The 21708-nt window shown below is 42.6% G+C and overlaps 1 protein-coding gene across 1 annotated transcript in view; it reads left to right on the forward strand.

The window, feature by feature from the left end:
• The first annotated feature begins 1326 nt into the window (after positions 1–1326).
• LOC121304163 (POU domain, class 2, transcription factor 2-like) overlaps positions 1327–21708 on the forward strand; it is a 41673-nt gene continuing 21291 nt past the window's right edge. Inside the window, exon 1 of the mRNA XM_041235132.1 lies at positions 1327–2074. Within this exon, the coding sequence (XP_041091066.1) occupies positions 1966–2074 (109 nt within the window). The 5' untranslated portion in view covers positions 1327–1965. The remainder of the gene's footprint in view (positions 2075–21708) is intronic.

The raw sequence follows: 21708 nt of genomic DNA on the forward strand, positions 1-21708 counted from the left end.
AATTGCTTTTGTCTAGAAGGAGCCTAGAGAAGCCAAGAAAAGAAAGGAAGAGGATAGGGGGGTGAGGGGGTGGTGAGGGAGGGAAGGTTAGAGAGGGAGGGGGGGGGGGGGGGGGGCTTCGTTCTCTGTTTCTCACTTAAGAGGGGGTTTCTAAAGGACAACCAAATGGTCACTTTTGAAATGCCCTCGTATGGAAGCTGGCTGTCAATTGAGGGAGAGAGAGAGAGAGAGAGAGAGAGAGAGAGAGAGAGAGCGCAAGAGAGGGGAGGGCAGGGAGGTAGGGGGGGCGACAGTACACTAGAATTGTCTGTTTAGGGAAAAAGATTCATTGTTAGCAGAAAGGAAAGCAAGCCGACAGACACACAGGAGGCAGGCAGGCAGGCAGGCAGGCGGGCTTTTGCGGCTTTTACTTCTAAAAATAAAGAAATGATCAATAATATTAATGCTAATCATAATTACCATAACAACAGTATTAATAAATATTAATAGTAGGTGGGAACATAGAAAAATCACTGGTTTAATAGCGAAATATTTACAATGCAAATGCAGAGTGAGGATTCTTGTAAAATGGTATGAAAGCTTTTTTTTTTTTTTTTTTTTTTTTTTTTTTTTTGGATGGTTTTAGTTTGGTTTATTTATTTTGTTTCGTTTTGTTTTTCTGGAGACAGTGAAGTGAATCGTAATATAACCTCGGCTAGCGCAATATACTGTGTGTGTCTCAGCTTGTGTGTGACCGAGAGAGAGGGGGGCAGGCTAGGCGTGCATTGTAATATTTGATATGTTAATCAGATTGTAACAGCTTCAGATTTTAATAATATTTAAAATAAATATACACAAATATTTGAAGGTAGGCGGGTATTTAACTTTTTTCTTTATGCTGCATTCTTCATGTGTATACGTTGAATATACATTTCCGAGTCTCTATATATTTATGTATATATGGATTGGGAGGAGAGAGGGAGAGAGCGTAAGAGACAGCCTTTTCTTAGTACGTAGAGGTATTGATTTTTTCCCATTGATTGCGATGTTTAGACTATAGATTTTCTATTTTAAAAAATCTATATAACAATAATCTGTCACTGCCATGCGCTCTATAGCTGTATTAATAAAACGACTGCGCTAAACCAACAGATATACCAAAAAGATACAACGAAACCAAAAAGTACATCTAAATATATATTCATATATATAAACTATATCCAGATCTCAAATATATATTTCAGATCTTTCTTTCTTTCTTTTTTAACGGGTTTATCTAATTATTTTACGGCGTTTTGCGTTTTTTTTTGTTAAAGATTGAAAAAAGACTAGAAAAAGAAAGAAAGAAACCATCACTTCTCTGCCTATCTTTATTTTTGTTTTAATTTTTTTTAAAAATGTATATTTTTATTTATTAATGATCGCCAAAGCTGATGGTGACTCGGGTCAACGCTATTAATCACAGCCAGCAAAAAAAAAAAAAAAAAAAAAAAAAAAATCCAAAAAAACAACGAGGAGACGGGAAAGAAAGGGGCAAATCTAAAAGCAAGAATCCGCACTCTGCTAGCCCCACAGCTGCCGCGTCCATCTCTTTGTCTGCTCGCCTCCCAGCACCAGTCTGAAGCGAGCCTGCGGTTCTGCTTCTGAAATCCCTGCTGTCTGGTGGCGGCGTTTCGTTTTCCTTCGCCAAAGATCTGCTAATGTTAACTGGGACTGCTGCTGCTCCTGCTTCACCATCTTCTTCGGGAATTGAGAAGATTCACAATACGCCTGCACGATCCCGTGTGATTGTCCTGTCCTTTTAACACCTGCACCGCCGGTTATACTAAACAAGGAACTGCGGATGCGGCTTGTTGCGACCCGAAATACGACTTGAGCTGTTAAGCGTTTTCCAGACACAGAGTGAGAGAGAGACTGAGAGAGAGAGAGATAGAAAGAGAGACAGAGAATCCCAGTACCGCTGTTCGATCCAGCCAGGCTCTCAGTATGTTCGTGCCCCTGCCGGTCCCGTTCGTGTTCCAGCGAGCCTCCTCTGAAGTGGCAGGATGGCGGCTCAAGCCTCCGACAACAGCCTTCCGAGCTGCGGCAGCGAACGGTAAGTCTGCTCCGACAAAAAAAAAAAAGGTAAAAAAATTAACAATAAACGCCCGCAAAAATACTGTAAATAAAATGCATGGTGCTCTTGGCTAGCTTGATAGTCCCTGTAGCCGTTTGTGTGGTCTGCCTGCCACTGTGCGTTTCTCCCACCCTAGGAGAGAGACGGTAAAGGGAGACAGGCAGGTAAGCAGCTTGTTTCATCCCCCCTTCTCCAGCCTGTGTCTGTGTCTGATGGGATGGGGGAAGAGAGAGAAAGAAAGCAGAGAGAGAAGGAGAGAATATTCATGTGGATATTGATCCCACAAGATATTGATTCTGGGGCAGGCTCTCGGATTCAGCCGGGGGAACGGAGAGAGAGAGCAGATGGGAGGGAGAAGGAGAGAGGGAGAGCCATGGGGAGAGAAATGTGGACAGGCTAGCCTGCGAGAGTAGGGAGAGAGATGGGAGAGAAGCGGTGGACAGCAGAGGGTGGTCGGAGAGGACTGTCTGGGGTGATGGAGAGGGAAAGGGGAGAGAGGAGTGAGAGAAGCTTTCTCTAATTGTTGTTTTTAATCTTCAGTTATATTGTAATTGTAGCCTGTAGCTGTCATTGTATTAGCACTATTTTTGTAGCTGTGCTGTAGCTGTATTTCACTTGAAATGCTCTGTATGGTAACCTACATTCCAGTTGTGCTGTAGCTGTATTGGATCAATGTAGCTGTATTTGATCAATGTAGCTGCATTGTAGGCTGGTTTTTGCAGGTGTATTGTAGATGCAGTATATCAATTGCTAGATTAATATATACTTATACTGTAGCCGTGTAGTAGCTGTATTGCAGTTATAATGTAGCTGTGTTGTAATTGTATTATAACTGTGTTGGAGTTATAATGTAGATGATTGTAATTGTATTGTAGCTGTATTGTAATTGTATTATAACTATGTTGCAGTTATAATGTAGCTGTATTGTAATTGTATTGTAGCTGTATTGTAATTGTATTATAACTGTGTTGCAGTTATAATGTAGCTGATTATAATTGTATTGTAGCTGTATTGCAGTTATAATGTAGCTGTATTGTAATTGTATTGTAGTCTGTATTGCAGTTATAATGTAGCTGTATTGTAATTGTATTGTAGTCTGTATTGCAGGTGTAATGTAGCTGGATTGTAGGCTGTATTGCAGGTGTGCTCCAAATGTATTGGATCTGTGGTGTAGCTCTATTGTAGTTTAGTGTAGTTGTTCTTTACAATGCACTTTAATATATATTATTGAATCCATGCAAAGCGAGGGGGTGCTACTGCACCCCCAGCACCCCTAGTTCCAGCAGCCCTGTAGGAACCTGCAGCAATATAAGGGCAAAGGCAATGTGTTATTGAGCAAATAGTACAGAAGGTATCGCTCAGCATGAAGCTCCAGGCTGTCGATTAACCTCTTCTACTGCTTTATAGGGGCTGCTGTTTTAGAAATGATGTACAATGCTGGTGAGTAATGGACTTACTTGTATTTTCATATAGATAGATAGATAGATAGATAGATAGATAGATATCATATTCATATTCATAAATACTATCATATTTACTGTTTTCAAACGTATGTAAGAAAGGAACTTTTCTTACGCTGTGTTTTTCCCCCGATTTGTCATGCAATTACAGTGTATTTCAACAGAAGCATGAAGTATTCAAAAGCCCTCTATTGCATACAGGTTTGTTGGTAATATACAGCATGGCTGTGCTGGTTTTCTAGTCGTTGTCACCTCTGTTTAGCTCCTTGTGGTTTTCATTGCACAGAGGACGAAGCTTGATGAAGAGAATCAAGCTGAGGTGCGCTGCCCATTGTGATGTCACCGGTTTCAATTACCTTTGTGGGAGAATGTAATAAAGGTCTCTTATAAAAGTTTACTGCCGTGTTTCTGTACTTTTCCAATGCTTCTTCATGATAACACAATGCACTTATCATAGTTTACCCTGGTTTGCCATGTTTGGTAAGTTTACCACGGTTTGCTTTTTTAACATGCTTTACCATACCTCTCTGTGCTTTACAATGCTTCCCTATGCTTTACCAGACCTCTCTGTGCTTTACAATGCTTCCCTGTGCTTTACCATACCTCTCTGTGCTTTACAATGCTTCCCTATGCTTTACCAGACCTCTCTGTGCTTTACAATGCTTCCCTATGCTTTACCATGCTTTCACTGTGCTTTATTACACCTTGCTGTATGTTTACTATGGGGATCTCTCTCTCCTCTCCCATCTCTCCTTTCTCATGTCTTTCCTCTGTCCCCTTCTCTCTCTCTCTCTCTCTCTCTCTCTCTCTCTCTCTTTCTCTTTCTTTCTTTCAATTTCCAATACACCATCTATGCAGGACCCGTTAAGCAATGCCTGTCAAGGTTATTGGGCATTTTATATATGCACACATATATATGTTATATATACACAAATTCCCCCTCTCACCTCTTTCCACCCTCACCCCCCCACTCCTTGTGTTATTATTATTATACATATTGTGCTCAACATTACCAAATACAAAACTCCCCCTCATCGCCCCCCTCAACCCTGTCTCCCCAGTCAGCCCTCTCTCTCACCCCTTGGCCCCCCAATACAGATGCTTCCTGACCCTGTCTTTGTGTCCCTGCTTGTTCGCCCTTGACCCCCTGATCCAGCCCTCGTTCTCTTTCTCTTCTTCACAAAAGCACCCCCCTCTCGCTCGCTTGCTAAACCGCTCCCACCCCCTCTTTAATCTTTCTTTCTTTCCTTTATTAATTCGTTCCTGTTTATCTTTGCGGCGCTCTTCAATTAAAAAAAACAGAAAAGATAAACAAATTGAGAGAGAAAGAAAGAAAGGATGGACTGAGAGAAAAAAGAAAGATTATAAATCAAGAAAAGAAAGACTAAATAGGAAAGAAACAGAAAGAAAAAAGAAAGAAAGAAAGTAAGATAAGAAAAAAGAGTTCTATACAGGGTTTTAGATTAATGTTATACAGTGTGGTCCTGCCAGCATTGCCCTGTGTACAGCACAGCACAACGAGGCTCTGCCCAGCACACAGCAGGCAATGCCAGCGCACTAGATCAGCACTTTATATAGACACCATGTTGGGTAGCTGCTGTAGTTCTGTACAGGGTTTTATATCAGTGTTATACAGTGCGGTCCTGCCAGCATTGCCCTGTGTACAGCACAGCATAGCAAGGCTCTGCCCAGCACACAGCAGGCAATGCCAGTGCACTAGATCAGCACTTTATATAGACACCATGCTGGGTAGCTGCTGTAGTTCTGTACAGGGTTTTATATCAGTGTTATACAGTGCGGTCCTGCCAGCATTGCCCTGTGTACAGCACAGCACAGCAAGGCTCTGACCAGCACACAGCAGGCAATGCCAGTGCACTAGATCAGCACTTTATATAGACACCATGCTGGGTAGCTGCTGTAGTTCTGTACAATAGCCATTTTTAAACTTTACCACCGTCATTTTTCAGTCATTTTTGCTGTTTTCACCTGCTTTTCCCATGGTTATACTAAACATTTACCACATTTTTTCCTGGTTTGCCTTGATTTATAATATGGCTTCCCATGCCTCTCTGTGCTTTGCAATGCTTCCCTATGCTTTACCACACATCTCTGTGCTTTATAATGTTTCCCTATGCTTTGCCAGACCTCTCTGTGCTTCACAATGCTTCCCTATGCTTTACCAGACCTCTCTGTGCTTTACAATGCTTACCTATGCTTTTCCGTGCTTTTCTCTGTGATTTACTGCACTATGCTTTACTACGGGAAGCTTTTATAAAGGATAGTACAGGCTGTGTTTTGAAAGGTTTTTTTGCAATGAAGGCTGTTGTATTAAAGGCCATGCCTTGCTCTGTCTTTCCACAGCAGTGCAGGCACGCTTACAGAAGCCTGGCTTTGTGCTGTTAATGTGAAACAGCGCAGTACGATTGATTGGGATTATTCTGATTTGTGCTTCGGCCCTCGGGGGAGAACCCCTAAGAATGAACTGCAATCGAAGAGCAACAAGCTTCATGGTAATGCAAGCAGGATTGGGAATGACAATATGTCAACAAGGCTTTGTTAGCAGCCTAATGGAGAATCAATGGACGAAACAGAAATGTCAATACTACATGCTTTATTACATGATACTGATTCCCTCCCTCCCTCCGTCCCTCTCTCCTGCTTATCTCTCTTCCTCCCTTCCTCCCACTCTCCCTCTCTCCTGCTTATCTTTCTCCTTCTCTCTATCTCCCCTTTCTCTCCTTTCTGTTTCTCCCTCCCTCCTATCTCTCCCCCATCTTCCTTCTCTCTTTCCCTCCTTCCCTTCTATCCTTCCCTCTCTCTCTTTTATAAGGGAGAGGCTCTGCCCAGCACACAGCAGGCAGTGCCAGTGCACTAGATCAGCACTTTATATAGACACCATGCTGGGTAGCTGCTGTAGTTCTGTACAGGGTTTTATGTCAGTGTTATGCAGTGCGGTCCTGCCAGCATTGCCCTGTGTACAGCACAGCACAGCGAGGCTCTGCCCAGCACACAGCAGGCAATGCCAGCGCACTAGATCAGCACTTTATATAGACACCATGGTGGGTAGCTGCTGTAGTTCTGTACAGGGTTTTATGTCAGTGTTATGCAGTGCGGTCCTGCCAGCATTGCCCTGTGTACAGCACAGCACAGCGAGGCTCTGCCCAGCACACAGCAGGCAATGCCAGCGCACTAGATCAGCACTTTATATATAGGTAGCTGCGATAGTTCTGTACAGGGTTTTATATCAGTGTTATATAGTGTGGTTCGGCATACAGCAGTGTGTGTGTGTGTGTGTGTGTGTGTGTGTGTATGTGAGACTCTTACTCTGCAGCTGCCAGGTTGCGCAGTGTTCATTTATATAAACTCCCAGCAGATCATTAAAAGCGCTAACCTGTATTGAATATCTGCTCTGGAGAGACTGCTGAGAAACCCGACTCACATTTAAACACCATTAGTGGGAATTATGAGGTAAACAATCGCATCCCCCCCCCCTCCCCCTCGGAGAGGGTTTAATTACTCAGCCTCTCTCTCTCCCCAGTGGTCTGTTACACGGCATCATCTGCAGTGTTAAACTCTGCTGACCTGCTGCTTTGCACAGTCTCTTACAAGATGCCACACCTGTATATCTGTATATCTATATCTGTTCCATGTGCATGTCATGTACATCAATCCCGCTCTATATGGATACATGGCCTCAGTATTAAATATGTAGCAGACAGGAGGGCAGGGGGAGATTTGTGATGCATCAGCCAAGCAGCAGTGGCAGTTTTTCAGTCTCTCTCTCTCTCTCTCTCTCTCTCTCTCTCTCTCTCTCTCTCTCTCTCTCTCTCTCTCTCTCACTCTCTCTGACCCTCTCTTCACACTCCATTTCATTTAGCTGATTATATTTATGTTAATGCAGGGGTCCTATTAACCCTCAGGAACCCCTGGGTCGTCCGTCAAGGCGCCTGCATGTGCGTGCGTGTGTGTGTGTGTGTGAGCTGAGCTAAGAGTATTGTCACAGAAACAGGAGCTGTTGTGGGGTTTGTATTGTAATTTCCAGTCCTCAGATATGGATACTAAATATAGAACAATATTCTACTTGTTGCATTCCAGCTGTGCAGTGTTGAGAGTGGAGTTCTCTTTCCTATAGACCTCTATACAGCTCTGCAGTGTTGAGTTCTCTTTCCTTAGACCTCTATACAGCTCTGCATTGTTGAGTGGTGTTCTCTTTCCTATAGACCTCTATACAGCTCTGCAGTGTTGAGTGGAGTTCTCTTTTCTATAGACCGCTATACAGCTCTCCTCTCCCCTCCTATAGAATATATTTGATCCTTTGTCTGCTGGAGAGGTGTGTGGAGGGGGAGGGGGTTGCTGACCTATCGACCTCTCTCCCACCCCCCCGACGCTGTCAGTGATTGAAAGTCTGCCCCCCACCCCCCCATGACTGACAGCTATAACCATTGTCCAAATTGCCTGCTGGGGGGGACCTCGCAGGATGCGTCTTCAAACACTGTGAGAGGAGAGGAGAGGAGAGAGGTGAGCAGGGCCCTGATCATTCAGAGTTTACAAGGACAATAGAGATCAATTAGTAATAAGTACATTCAGATTTTTCAACATTAGGTTAGATGTACATTATAATCATATTCACTTTAATAACCATATTGAAATCTATCTATCTATCTATCTATCTATCTATCTATCTATCTATCTATCTATCTATCTGTCTATCTATTGATAGAACCACTTCTTTACCATATACCATTCCGTACCGCCTTCCTTTCAAACCCGATGAAGTCTTAAATGCCACTTTTTCAGTTTTCATGAAGCCGTTCATTGCTGTGCCGTTACCATCATGAACCTGCTGTCCATATTCACGGCATGGTGTATCATCACACTGGCTGCTCTTCAGCTGGGGCCAAAACTATATGAACATAATTTTGATCTTTTAATTTAACATCTTGTAATCGAAAGAAACCACAAAATTATATCAGAAATAAAGTCTATCGGAAGCACATTAATATGTTAGTGGGTTTTTCCGTTGAGTAGTATCTGGGAAAACTACAAAGCATTGGTGTGCGATTCAATTCATTAACATAACATTATTCTAGCAGGTTTCATTCAACTGTATGAAGCAAAATTAAGTTAATTCTATTGCGGGTGAGGCAAAACATTTGGTCCGTAGCTGTAGCTGTGAATGCTCGGGTGTGTTTGGACTGGCTGACTGTTTCTTCCTGGGTTTGGTTGTGGTTTGTACCTCCCCACACAGCTCCTGCAGGAATGGGGTCCGATGTTATAGAAAGACCCCTGCAGCAGACCCTGCTCCCCTCAGTGCGTTTATAATGACTGATAATCACGGCAGAACACATCGTTCCTTTCCTCTCTGCGGCTTGTGGATAACATTGAGAAAATCAATACGGGGAGAGAGGGAGGCAGAGGGGGAGAGGGAGAGAAAGAGAGTGAGGGAGGGAGGGAGAGAGAGGGGAAAGGGAGGAGAGTGAGAGGGAGGGAGATGTCAAAGGAGATGGAGATTGAGTAGAGGGATAGGGATATGGATATATAGAGAGAGGGATAGGGAGAGAAAGAGACAAAAAATATTTTTGGGAGAAAAGGTGTCAGAAATCTCTGCTGTATTATTTTGCAGCCTGCAGCCTCCTCACTGGAAGAGCAGATGAAATGTGCTCAGGGCATTATTTATCTTAGAAAAGTCCCTCACAGTAAAAGCATAGGAAAGTGTAATAAAGCACAGTGAAAGCATGACAAACCACAGAAAGGTCTGGTAAAGCATATGGAAGCATTGTAAAGCACAGAGAGGTGTGATAAAACATTAAAAACCATGGCAGTGCATGGTATAGGCACAGTATAACCATGAGAAAGGCATGGGGGGGGGGCTGCAAAAATACCATGGTAAACTTCTATGGTGATTTTTCTGTCTTACTTTCTTGCCTCCCTGGCTTCCTTCTCTTTTCCTTTATTGCCTCCCTTCCAGTTGTCTTGTTTCTCCCTCCCTCTCCCCCCGTCAGCGTCCCAGCTGTGAGATGAGATAGCACCCCACCCCCTACCTCTGCATTAAAATTCATGTATTTTTTTTTAAAGCAGAAAAAATCAATAGTGTTTACTATGTATGAGAGCAGAGGGAGCAGAGACTAGCCAGGGGGTGAGGGGTTGTGGGGGAGGCGGTTGGAGGGAGGCAGACTGCCCTTATTAATAGTCACGGCAGCCCTGGGCCAAGGTTAAAGACGTTTTGGTGTAAAAGCCAGGCGGCTCACTGACAGGACACTGACAGACTGGGGGGATCAATATGAGGAGACGATCGTTCAGAAATTATGAAGTGAGACGGTTGCAGCATGTGTGTATTAGAATGTATTCCACTGTGCCCTAGTGTTGCTTGAACACATCGTTCGAATATCAGAATCGAGCTCTCTGCAAAAATCGGGTGCTGACATCAAGTGAGGGACAGAAGAGAGAGGGAGAGTGGAAAGAGAGAGGAGAGAGAGGGAGATAGAAGAGAGGGGAGAAAGGAAAGAGAGAGGGAGATAGAAGAGAGAGGGAGAGATGAAAGAGAGATTGAGACAGAAGAGTGAGAGGTGCAGTTATCCTGAATGAGGACGAGGCTGAATAACCCAATTGAGCCCCCAAATGGTGAAATAAACACAGAAGCTCTCTGTAGCGTTCATGGAGTGTCTGTACCCCCTTCAGGCTCTGTGTAGAATTGAACCACATTGGGTTTACTGTCTGTGAATCTGTCTATTTTTTAAGAGCTGATATTGGAGAATATCGGAGAGAGAGAGAGAGGGAGGTAGATGGAGAGAGAGGGAGAGAATTGGAGCGAAAGCACTGACAATGTGATTGTCTTTGGGATCTACAAACACCAGCTGCTTTATTGAACAGAGGGAGAGCAGGGTCTGTCTGCCTGTGTGGCAAACTAGCTATCTATCAGTCCTGCTATTATGTCGTTAGCTGCTCTGCAGTATTGAAACCTCCCGACAGACGAAGCAGCACAGTCCAGCGGACAGGACTGTGGCTGTGTTCACAGCTTGAATCATTACATTGTGTTGAACACGTACAGCACAGTGTACTGCGTATTGAAATGGAATGAATGAATCTCCTCTAATCAAAGCAATGCCTGGCACTGTATTCTATTAATGAATCTCCTCTAATCAAAGCAATGCCTGGCACTGTATTCTATTTATGAATCTCCTTTAATCAAAGCAATGCCTGCCACTGTATTCTATTAATGAATCTCCTCTAATCAAAGCAATGCCTGCCACTGTATTCTATTAATGAATCTCCTCTAATCAAAGCAATGCCTTGCACTGTATTCTATTAATGAATCTCCTTTAATCAAAGCAATGCCTGCCACTGTATTCTATTAATGAATCTCCTCTAATCAAAGCAATGCCTGCCACTGTATTCTATTAATGAATCTCCTCTAATCAAAGCAATGCCTTGCACTGTATTCTATTAATGAATCTCCTCTAATCAAAGCAATGCCTGCCACTGTATTCTATTAATGAATCTCCTCTAATCAAAGCAATGCCTTGCACTGTATTCTATTAATGAATCTCCTCTAATCAAAGCAATGCCTTGCACTGTATTCTGAGCTCCACAGCAAAGCAGGTGTGTTTGACTCTTTCCGGGCAGCATATTGAAAATAAATGCTGTTGATGAACATGCTATCGTGGCCCATGTGCAATGCAGAATATTATATTCGAGTTGCACAGCCCTGGATTTGTGTCGTAATGTTCTCATCTATACAGTTGTACAGTAGCTGGTCAAGTCCATTATTCTACCTGCCAGATTCTTTCCCCATCTCAACGGAAGTCAGTGTCTGTTCCCTTAGAGACCGTTTCCACAGCAACCTGTTCCCTAGGGGTGGGGGTGTGGGTAGGGAGGCATTGTGATGTCACGCATTTTTAATGAACCACCTCCTCCATTTCTCTCTCTCTCTCTCTTTCTTTCCCCAGTTTCTCGCCCACCCCCTCCTACTCCTCCCCTTCATAATCAACCTCTCTATTTTTCTTTTTTCCTTTTCTTTCTTTCTTTCTTCCTCCTGTAAGGGTATAATGGCAAGGCAAAGTCTGGCTGTGAACTTGAGCGTGATCTAGCATACTAATAACAATCTCTCCCCCCCTTTCTTTCTCTTTCTCTCTCTCTCTCTCTCAGCCTCTCTCCTCCCTTCCTATCTCCGTACCTCTCTCCCTCCCTCTCTCTCCATCTCTCCATCTCTCCCTCCATCTCTCTTCCCCTCCCCACAAATGCAAATCGAAATAAGCTGGGTGATGCGGGCTATGCTTATTGTTGCTCATAATGCAATCTCTCTCCTGCTCTCCTTCCCTCCCTCCATCCCTCTCTCTCTCTCTCTCTCTCTTGCTCTCCCCTTCTCTCCACCCTCTCCTCCTCCCCCTCTCTCAAGTTCAACTTCAAATTAGCTTTATTGGCATGAGAAGATTATTCAGGTCAATGGAGGTTAACAAGATAGGCATGAAATTAAATTGAATACACAAGCAAGTGTTTTTTGTATTAATCTCTGTCACACACTCCCCTTCTCCCCTCCTCTCTCTCTCTCTCTCTCTCTCTCTCTCTCTCTCTCTCTCTCTGTCTCTCTCTCTGTCTCGCTCTCGCTCTCAAATTCATAATCAAATTCAAAAGGTATTTATTGGCACATCATACAACAGTTGCCAAAAGTTAATGTAGCAAATGTACAGAAATATTTAACATATACTGTATATAGCTCCCTCTCCCTCTTTCCTTCTGTCTCCTCACTGTACACCATGATAACACACAATAATAACCTTTGTTAAAAAAATAGAGAGAGAGAAATCAAGTTGCAGTTTAGTGTCAAATAAAAATAGTACTGACGAGGGAGAGAGTGGGAGAGAAGGAGATTGGGAAGAGAAAGAATGAGAGAAATAGAGAGGGAGAGAGCACGAGAGAGTCATAGAAAGAAAGGAATCCCTCTTCATCTATTGATCCTCAGTGAGGAAATTGAGCCAGGAGTGCATGTAGCGACTTGGCTAATCAATACACATAATTGCTGGATCCCCCCCACCCCCCCCCCCCCCCCCGTCGGGATCACTCAATTTAGAAAGGGCTTCCCTCGAACGATTTGTTTTTCCACTTTCCCACGCAAATCAATCGTGTAACCCTTCCAATCCCACTGCCCAGCTTCACACAGTGCTGAGAAACATCTAACAAAACACTCAGAGAGGCTTGTACAAATATAATGACGAACGTTTCATCTGGAAGTCTTTCTCAGCGTCTTTGATAGAAATACTAAAAGGAGTTTGTCAGTGTCTTCATACTGTTTTAGAAATACTAAGAGACATTTCACAAATTCTATGAATGCGATTTGCCTGGAAATCTGCCGGATGTCACACTGAATGAAAAAGGCAGGTCTCGTGGTTGTCACCTTTTTGGTCGCTCATTTTTGGCTCAGGTATCGGTTTTCAGTTGTTTTAAATGGCTGACTCGGGGAGTGTCTCGCTCTGGATTACACGGACCCAAGACTGCATTGCACAGGCCGTGACGCGCTGGACTGCAGGATAGCTAGCCAGGTTGGACGGGCCGACTGTCACTCAAACAGACCACTGGAACAGCAGCAACACCCTCCCTCATACAAGCGTCCCCTAGTAAAAGCACAGCAAAATGTAATCAAACAGAGTGAAAGCATGGTAAAGCATAGGGAAGCATTGTAAAGCACAGAAAGGTATGGTAAAGCAAAGGGAAGCATTGTAAAGCACAGAGAGGTCTGGTAAAGCATAGGGAAGCATTGTAAAGCACAGATAGGTCTGGTAAATCATGTTAAAAACAAACCATGGTAAACTAACACTGTGTCTCTATCTGCGTGTGTGTGTGTGTGTGTGTGTCTCATGCACCGTTTCTCACTTTAATTATTTAGGTGCTAGATGTAATTTTATTTTTCCGAGCGCGTCGGAGGCCAGGAGCCAGAAAACAAGCCAGGAACCTGACCTTCCTACAAAACAGAGCCCTGAAGGGAGGGAGAGGGAGGGAGGGAGGAATGGAGGGAGAAAGAGAGAGGGGCGATTGAATTAAACAGAAAAATTTAGCAGAGCAAGCAAGAGAGGAGAGAAGGGAGGGGTGAGAGAAACAGAGAAATGGAGAGAGGGAGGGAATCAGTCATAAATAACACGCCACAATCACACTGCTATATAATGAAAGTTCTTGTGTCAAAGTCAGCCGACACACAGACACTCACACACACACTCACTCACATTGACTGAGACTACTGGCCAATTATCAACCAATAACCTCATGGATCATGTGGAAAGAGTGGGCTTGCCTGCTGTGCGCTGTAAGGTAACCCAATCAAAAAATTTTACTCCTGATGTGCAGTCTCAAAAGTGTTTCATTTTCAGCTTTTTCAAAACTGATTTTTTTTCTTTCTTCGTTATAATTTGAGAGTCTTGCCGAGAAGTCTTTCTCAGCGTCTTCCGCTGAACATCAGGACTTCTGTGGTTTCTCGTTGAATTCATCAAGTCTCTTGTAATGTTTCATTATTATTATTATTATTATTATTATTATTATTATTATTATTAGTAGTAGTAGTAGTGGTAGTAGTAGTATTTATTTATTAGCAGGCACCCTTATCCAGGGTGACTTACAATTGTTACAAAGTATCGCAATGCAGAATATCACATTACAGATGAGAGCAGTTATAAAGTACGATAAGATCAAATTGAAATGATTTGCTTTTACGAGTGAAGTCCAGTAAGAGCACGCATTAAATATGATGAATGGATCAGAGCGATTTCCAATAAGAGCAATGACAGAAAACGTGAGCATGGTACCTATAAGACTGAAATCAAGTACAAGACAGAGCAGGTAGTTATAATTAAGAGCAGTAGCAGAATACAGCGAGGTGTGGAGCAGTTCAGTGCCAGTTCAAGCTGTGGCTTCTCGTTGAAATCTCAAGTTTCTTGTAGTGTTTCAGAATTGTAGTGCTTCTAAATGCAGTGCCGTTGAGTGGTTGATAGTTAAAGGCGGTTCTCATTATTGCAACACCTTGAATAATGTTTATTTTTCTGTGTTGAATTAACATGCAGTTCAGGTTCACTGCCATGTGTAACACAGGCTAGTGTCTTAATGGAGATAAAACAATATATAATAATAATTGATCTGCCACTTTGCCTACAGTTTCCTTTTGTCTTGACGCATTCCGATGTATATCTTTTAGATTGTCTTAGATTTCAAAGGACTCCACTCAGAGATTGTCTCACTGGGAATGCAAACTTATTTTACCATTCAATACAAAAACAAGACTTGCTTCTTTGACAATTGAATTGGATCATTTTCACACCCGACAGAAACATTTAGGAATGTTTTATTTTTACAGATTTTCACTCTAAAATTATTATTATTTTAAATAAACACTGATAAAGTACAATAGAAACTGCCAACCCTTATTAAAAAAAAAATTAAATATATTAAAATATATTATAATGCCCTATATTTTAGAAAATATTTGATTCAGTATATTTAATATGGATGGTAATATTTTGTTCCAAGGTACTGCACCACCTATACTTTAATATATATTTAAAATATCCTGCATTGAACATTAATGACAAACATTGAAAAATAGATGACCAACATATTATTTGATCTAGTTCATGCATTTCCATTTTGAAATATATTGCACCATGAGAATATATTTTAAAATATACAATTTTTTCATAAGGAGACAGACAGGTAGACAGACAGACATGCAGGCAGACAGACAGACAGATAGACAGTGAGGACCACTAAGAACAGATTTTGAAGCGCAGGGTATGTAGGCTCAGGCCAGGCAGTGGTAATGTTCTGTATTTTTAATTGATCTGACGCGATTAGACACTTTACACTTCATTCACCTCACACCAGCAATACAGAGAGAGAGGGAGAGAGAGAGAGATGTTTTTTGTTTTTATCCAGTGTTCAATGAAATTGAGTAGATTATTATTAGTAGTATTAGTATTAGTATAGTAGTAGTAGTCGTAGTGTAGTAGTAGTAGTAGTAATAGTGGTATAGTAGTAGTAGTAGTAGTTGTATAAGTAGTGGTATAGTAGTAGTATAGTAGCAGCAGTATATTCTTAGTCTTTATTTATAAAAAAGCCAAATTTCACATTTTGACAGACAGATGGAGAGATGAAAAAAGAAAGAAAGAAAGGTTATTTTCTTCTTGTCAGTTTTAAAAGGAAAAATTTTTCCTTTGTAAAATTTCCACCACCCCCCCCCCCCCCCCCCCCCCCCCCCCCCCCCCCTCTCTCTGTGGCTGGCTGTTTAATTTCAACTGCGTTTTATTAGAAAAAGGAAAATAGACACACACAAAAATATAAAAACCCAGAAGTGGCGTGTCGTGTCACAGTTACAGCAGCAGCGGCACTTATTTTTGTCATGGTCAGTTTTTATAAGAAGAGAGGGGAGGGGGGGAGAGAAAGAAACAAAGGATGAAAAATAACTATCCAACTGTTACAATTATTATTATTATTATTGTTGTTGTTGTTGTTGTTATTATTTTTATTCAGAGTGAACATACAAACATTTTTCGTTCCCTGTTCTCTGTTCCTCTGTCTTTATTAGAAAACCCTCCTGAGAATTTCAGCTGCAGTTTTATTGTGAAGGAAGCTATACAGAGGAGGCGGGCAGCGGTCGCTGAAAAAGCCCCGAGCCAGACCGCTTGTTGCAGTCCCCCCTCTCCAGGGCCCCAGCTGCACCGATCGATCGAAACTCTCAGCAATAAACCATTTTCATTGTCATCTGCCCTGAATACAGAACTGAGGGAGAGGAGGAGGAGGGGGGGATGGAGAGAGTGAGAAAAGAGAGAGAGAGAGAGAGAGAGAGAGAGAGAATATGTTGTGCTAGAACAACCACCGTCCCTTTCATATTTCAATAATCAGGTTAATGCGCTTTGGTTAGTCTGATAATCATTAAACAAGTATTATTTATGAGCTGCGGTGAGTGATTTTTAACACTCTTGCTAACGGAGTCACTCATTTACCACAAAGAGACTGATATTAAGGATGCCATTAAAACGCGCTTGAATTAATATCTAATACGCGTTTAATACACCACACTCCCTCTCCCTCTCTCTCTCTCTCTGTCTATCTCTCCTTACTGTTTTATCATAACACAATGCAATCACAAGCCCCATCTGTAAAAAGACCACCTCTTTCTAGCGTTATTACACAACAAAGGTGCCTAAATATTTAAATGCTGACTTGAAAGACAGTGAATGCTAAAACATAGAAGATTTTTTTATTTTTTTTTTTTATGTCATGACTTTCTGTTTTCACCTTCAGTGAATTATCAAACACAAATAAATACAAAAAATAACAACAGACATGTGAAATGTCCCTTTCCTGTACTGGACAGAGTGACCTTTAGCAGAAATATCGACCGATCTTTGATGCAGCTGGTGTCTTTTTCGCTGAAGACATTGTAAAGAAATGGCGCAGTTCTATGCAGTGCGCGTTCAATCATTTACTGGAAGGAAGCAAACTAAACCGGCTGCCACGTTCCTGAATGCATTGTAACAGGCAGCGCAACAGCCAGGCACGAGAACCCTGAAAACAATGCAGCCTTACCTACATGGCTATCCGCTATGCAAAGCCATTCAGATTGATGGCATTCTTTTCTCAGCTGTTAGCCGGGCTTGGTTGGTTTTTATTTGCTGTGTTTTCTGTTTTCAACCCCCTGAGTGATAAAGTTTCAGAGTGACTGGGAAGGAGAGGGACATTTCATTGGCTTGTTTCTTTAATTGAGCACTTCAGCGCTTTTAATGTGATTCATTACAACACAGCGACAAATCGAGTCACACCAACAAACGCCTTCATCAGCTGAGTTTATGTGTGTGTGTGAAGGGATAATGAAACAACAAGATAATGAACCATCCCCTTCTCAAAGTGTACTGCTTTGGGATCCCCCTGGTAAAAGCACAGCACAGTGTAGTAAAGCACAAAGAAGATCATGTCTCTCTCTCCTCTTCCTTCCCCTTTCCCCTCTCCCTGTACCTCCCTCCTTCTCACTTCTAGATCTCTCTTCCCTTCCGTATCCCTCTTTCCCTTCACTCTCTCTCTCTCTCTGTCTTTCTCTCTCCCTCGTTCTCTCTAAGCCTGCCCCCTGGGACTGCGCTCTAATAATGTATTTGATCGACTCGCGGCAAGCGTACAAGCGATTATTGTCTTGTAGGGAGTCAAAAGTATTGATCCGCGGAGAAATATGAGTGTGGAAATGGAGGCGGCTTGTCAGATACAATAACCACAGACTCCCGGGAGCATTGCACAGACACACACTGAGTCTCCTTTAATTACCACTGTGAACAACGCAACACACTAAACACTGCGCTCCCTATCCATACACACACACACAGACACACACACACACACATTGCTCTCTCTCCTCTTTTTGCACATAAATGCTGAAAGAAGCCTAATTCCATGGCAGACGTTTTAAACAGAAGCCGTTCTCAGTAAAAGACTTGCATGCTTGTCATTGAATCCATTAAGTTATTTTTTGTATTCGTTACTCACTGGCAATATTATTAATATTATTATCAGTATTATTTATTTATTTATTTTTCTGCTGGTATTAATAGTGGCGGCAGTTACTTTCTCTCTTCCTTCTTTTCTTTCACTCCTTCCTTCTTATCAGTCTCTTGAGAAACACAATTTTCGAAAATAATAACCCCCCACCCATATAGAGGTTGCCATGGCTTCAATACTTGGACACTGTAATCTCTCAGCGACCTTATGAAAAAAAAAAGAAGGAGGGAGGGAGGTCAGGAGAAACGGTGTTACTCCATCACTGACCAGCCGCACTCTCTGATTGGCGGACGGTGTCGTTGTCAGGGCAACAGTATCAAGAGGTCTTGTCTTGCAGTAGAGAGTGGGGAGATACACATTTATAATATATAGTGGACCCCAGTATTGATGAGATACAGCCCTCTGAAATGTCTTTATAATATACAGCAGTAGACCCTGATATTGATGAGATACAGCCCTCTGAAATGTCTTTATAATATATAGCACTAGACCCTGATATTGAAGAGATACAGATCATATCGCGGCCTGCATATTGTGATGTGTATTGTATCGTGACATTAGAGTATCGTTAGTATTTACAGGACAGAATGAAATGCATCTCGCTGTCTGTCTGTCTGTCTCTTCCTCTCGCTGTTCTTCGACATCTGGCATGAGTGTCCCTCCTAACCCACCTGCCCAAAAAAATATCCTACAGGCATCTCATCAAATATAGAGTACAAAGAAAATGATGATTCTGAGACAGATGTAGGGGGTAGGGGGGTGGGGGGTGAGAGAACTGAAGAACTGAGGTTTATGAACCTATAATCTGTCTTTTAAATTGTATTTTCTCTCTCAGTCTATGAAAGATCTTGTGGGTTTATGTGTCATCAGAACACCTTGAAGGAATTGCAGCCTTATTATGTAATCTTCTTCTTCATAATAATAATAATAATAATAATAATAATAATAATAACAAGCATTCAGTAGTAGTAGTATTGTTATAGCAGTGTGGTGTGTTTTCCAAAGATACACACAGTATTCATATATGGAAACTAAGCCACGTGTTGCATTAGATTTGTTCCGTCGAATTTTGTACTGTTGTAACTCTTACATTCCACTAGGGGGCAGAGTGTTGGGGGGGGCAGGTTAATGGTTACACTCTGGTGTACCAGCTTGGCTTAGAGAGAAGACATGTTTGAGAGCGGGGGGGGGGCAGTGGGGGGTGTGTGTGTGGATATGATAGCTTTATTGTTACAGTAATATATTCATACAGTTTGTTATAGTAAATCAGATAGCACGTGTGCTTTAACCCTGATAACAAAAATGACCGTGGTTAATCTACAGTCATTTCCCATGGTTATATACTGTGCGTGTACCATACCATTCCTCTCTGGACTTTACAACACCATGCTTTACCAGACATCTCTGTGCTTTACAATGCTTCCCTATGCTTTACCAGACCTCTCTGTGCTTTACAATGCTTGCATATGCTTTACCAGACCTCTCTGTGCTTTACAATGCTTGCATATGCTTTACCAGACCTCTCTGTGCTTTACAATGCTTCCCTATGCTTTACCATACCTGTCTGTGCTTTACAATGCTTCCCTATGCTTTACCAGACTTCTCTGTGCTTTACAATGCTTCCCTATGTTATAACAGACCTCTCTGTGCTTTACAACACTTCCCTATGCTTTACCAGACCTCTCTGTGCTTTACAATGCTTCCCTATGCTTTACCAGACCTTGCTGTGCTTTACAATGCTTCCCTATGCTTTACCAGACCTCTCTGTGCTTTACAATGCTTGCATATGCTTTACCATACCTCTCTGTGCTATACAATGCTTCCCTATGCTTTACCATACCTCTCTGTGCTATACAATCCTTCCCTATGCTTTACCAGACCTCTCTGTGCTTTACAATGCTTCCCTACGCTTTGCTTTAAACTGATTTGTTATTATGCCTCGCTTCACTCTGATTCTGGGAAGCTTTGGTAAGGGCAGGGCTGGGTTTTTGTTCGGCCGCTTCGTTTAATTTGTGTCGGCGCGTGCTGGGGTCCTGTGCACATCGTGGTCCCAAGCAGCACACCATTGTCGGATTTCCTTTGTTCTGTGGGCTTTCTTTGTATGTGTGTGTGTGTGTGTGTGTGTGTGTGTGTGTGTCCAGCCTCTCAGACACAAAGCATTCAGGAGAGGAGAGCAGTCAAAAACACAAGTGGGGCAAGGCTGCCCTCTCCTGGACGTTACGCGGTATTGCAAGCCAGGTTCGCGATAACAGAGCTGTGTCGGTGAGTCATTAAAAGCAGAAAAAGTAAATTGTCTCAGTGTGTGTGTCAGTGTCTGCATTGTGTATTATGTCTGTGTTGTGTATCTATATTGCGTAGGTGTCAGTGTTTCTATATTGTGTGTCTTTATATTGTGTGTCTGTAGTTGTGTGTGTGTGTGTGTCAGAGTGTGTGTTTCAGTGTGAAATATCTATTTTTAGATGTGCGGTGAAAAAAATGCAGTATTTCCTGTAATGTCTCTGGCAGGGCAGCCCCTGCTCACTCCACAGATATTTCAGGAGGTTCAGGTTATTTAGGGAAGCAGAAAGAGAGAGAGAGAGAGAGAGAGAGAGAGAGAGAGAGAGAGAGAGAGAGAAAAGGAAAGAATCTACTTTAGTCTACTCTAACATTAACCCACTGCACCACCTAGCCCCCCAGATTGGAACCCAGCCCCCCAAAGGAAGGTGAAAGGCTGGTAATTTAACCCAGCCCTGCAGTTACATGCTTGTTATGGGGCATTGTTAAATATATATCTCGGAGGGATCACATTAAAAATCACAGTGTTTTGAAGATTTTAAACCAGCTCTTTTGAGTGCGGGTGATAGGGAGTTCTCCAATCTAATGCATGGTTTAAAAAAATATGGAGTGCTCTGTGGCCCGAGGCATTGCAGAGCGCAGCTACAAAAAGAAGGGGAAAAAAAGAAAGGATTTGTTTTCTGCCTGTTAGCCACACATACTGAGTCTTGCAAGAGAACTCCATTCCCTAATCTGCTATACAATTAGAGGTAATCTCTATAGACTAGACTGTATGGAATTAGCTGGCTCTCAGATCCCCAGTACAGCACTGAGTTCTCTACACTAGAATGTATTGAATTAACTGGCTGCATGCCTCAATGATCAAGTTTGTTTTATTACTTGGCAGGTGTAACTGATACGAGCAGTTCAGTAAGCTAGTTAAAAAATTAAAACAATGTATCTTTTTTGTGTTTCTGTTCTAAGCCTGTACTGGAGCGAGGGAGTGAGGGAGTAAGGGAATGAGGGAGTGAGTGAAAATTTCCTGTGGGGGCCATGCACTTCTCCGCTGAGGTTAGCTTTCGTTCCCTCCGTCTTTCTCTCCTCTGTCCCCCCACCCTCCCTCTCTCTCTTTCTCTCTCTCAGTCTGTCGGTCACATCCGCGTCTAGAGAGGGGGAGTGGAAAAGTGAAGGAAGGTGGGCGGAGAGAGGGAGGGAGGAGGGTGGAGAGAGAGAGAGGGGAGAAAGTGATTAGCTGTATCCCTATAGAGTAGCAGTGTGAAGTCTTGAGCCTGATAGACAGACAGGGAGACAGAGACAGAATGATGGTTCACTCAAACCTCTGGATCCCAGGTAGGTGAAACACTTTCAAATCTTCAC

This window comes from Polyodon spathula, chromosome 37 (genome assembly GCF_017654505.1).
Source record: "Polyodon spathula isolate WHYD16114869_AA chromosome 37, ASM1765450v1, whole genome shotgun sequence".
NCBI classification, from domain to species: domain Eukaryota; kingdom Metazoa; phylum Chordata; class Actinopteri; order Acipenseriformes; family Polyodontidae; genus Polyodon; species Polyodon spathula.